Raw genomic sequence first — 2,139 nt, 5'->3', positions numbered from 1 at the left:
AACCCGTCCAGAGGACCTATACAATTTTTTTTTCCTTTTGATTTTTTACCTGGATTACTGAGATGCATCAGGATACATTCAATAACCAAAAAACAGCAGAAGAACTTCAGTTTTATGGACCACTTTTTATCAAATACTGCTAAATTATTTTATTTGGTTTTAAAGAGAGTAATCGCCACTGCTTTAGATTAGATTGTTTAATTCTCATTAATTTCTTACCAGCTGTTTTGTTATTCTTGAGTCCAAAAGTCACCTTCTTTGAGTCTGACATGGAAGTAAGTATTTTCTGTGGAAACAACACACACACACGCACACACAGATCAAAGCTTTATCCTGCAGCAATCAACATTAAAAATCTGTCCTTACGTCACAGATTGCGGTTTGTTTACTTCTTTAAGAGTTTAAATCAATCGGGCAAATAGTCTTACTTTCTGCAGGTTGAAGATAGTTCATATTTCATTTAAAGGAGCTTTTAAAATTCAAATGATAATTGCAAAGTTTTAACCTTGAAACAGCACAGAGCTGATTTATTTTTCAAAACTGAAATAATATGCAAATTTGAAATCTCCATGAACAAGCTTAAAAAAACAAAGTATTTAATTGACCGCTCTACCACAGATTACACCTTGAGGAAGCCCATTCATCCATGGRTTTTCAAAATCCACAAAGAAAGAAAACCACTGATCCATTGTCAGCAGAATAAACTCAGTGACATACATAATAATGCTTTATGTTGCTGATGTTTTAGCTTTTCTTATAAGAAAACTCTGTATCACATGGGAATTCCATAGACTTCTCTAAAGTCTGACATGTTGGCTGAAAGGAACACTTCTATTTTTCATGTCACCTCACTTCTATACCTACACCAGAAGAAAACAGACAAACTTGTCCTTTTAAACCTTCCCATGTCCTGAATGACTGAAAATTCACTCARATATTTATTTACCTTCTTGGTGGACATTGGGGTACTGGGGCTCCTGTTGGTCTTACAGAACAGAGGCGTTGGGACTGGAGATTCAGTCTGAAAGGTGATAAAGTCRGATTCAGATTCTTTGATACTCCTCTTCTTCTTTAGTGAATTTTCTAGATTTGAAGGAGTGGATGGCTGGCTGACATTCTGAAACACACAACAGAAAATCAATCTTTCACCTATGTTTATATTGCTTAGATAAATTATATAAGTCAAATTATTAACTTAGATCAGGGATGCCCAAACATTTTCCTTGAAAAGGCCAAAATTAAAATCAATCTGAGGTCCGCGCGCCAAATGCAGTAATATAATACATGAAATTCAAATATTTCTTAAGTAAAGTTGTTTTATTTTTATGAATAAGCTAGCAGCCAATGCGATGGCCCACATTCTTCTTTTTATCAGCCCATGGACATGGAGAAAATTCAACATATGCTTGGGCAGCAAAGGTTCATGGGACTTATCATAAATTAAAATTATATGCATTCTTACAAGGTGTGCAAATCTAATCTAAATGTCTCTTGTAGTTATTTGTATTTTATGTTTAATCTTAACATAATTCAAAAATAAAGTGAGTACCATGAGTACTCAAGAGGTTAAGATTATCTGACTTCAGCTCCTTGTACCTACAGTTGGACCAATGGTTGAAAAGTAGAAATATAGTGTTTCGACACAGGACAGGAGATTACAATCTAATAACCAGGACAATCAAATGGCTTGGTGGGCCAGTTTTGGGTTTGAATTGAATTGAAAGAAGTTCCTGTTTCACAGCAATGCTGAGAAACTGGTTCTTGCCTTTGTCACACGTAGACTTTACTGTAGTAAAATCCTTACTGAGTATCCAGAAGGCTCTCTAAAAACCCAACAGGTGGGTCTAACTGGTTCCATAAGGAGAGATCACCAGTCTCAGCATCTACACTCTCAAAATAAAAGTGAATCTTCCCAGAGAATCAGAAAGTCCAGATTTGAAGGCAAAACATGTTACCGTATCAGGCTCGTGTCCTGTGAAACCAGATCCCAGTTTGGGTCTTTTTACTCTACCATTAGACTTTACTTTCTTTTTATATTTTTGACTGCTATTTAAAAATTTTAGATTGTTTTCTTCATCAACTTTTGCTCTATTTTTCTAATTCAATTGACTTGCCACCTAATTCAACTTGGTTCTGTGA

The 2,139-nt window shown here is 35.1% G+C and overlaps 1 protein-coding gene across 1 annotated transcript in view; it reads right to left on the bottom strand.

Moving 5' to 3' along the window:
• Positions 1 to 2,139, bottom strand: part of LOC106535011 (ribosomal RNA processing protein 1 homolog B) — a gene marked incomplete at its 5' end in the record, with an annotated part of 7,683 nt that overhangs the window by 2,168 nt on the left and 3,376 nt on the right. Inside the window, 2 exon segments of the mRNA XM_014031860.1 lie at positions 220 to 286; positions 947 to 1,117. Coding sequence (XP_013887314.1) covers positions 220 to 286; positions 947 to 1,117 — 238 coding nt within the window.

The sequence above is a fragment of the Austrofundulus limnaeus genome, unplaced genomic scaffold (genome assembly GCF_001266775.1).
Source record: "Austrofundulus limnaeus strain Quisiro unplaced genomic scaffold, Austrofundulus_limnaeus-1.0 Scaffold1336, whole genome shotgun sequence".
Taxonomy (NCBI): Eukaryota; Metazoa; Chordata; class Actinopteri; order Cyprinodontiformes; family Rivulidae; genus Austrofundulus; species Austrofundulus limnaeus.
This window is presented reverse-complemented; position numbering and strand designations above follow the sequence as displayed.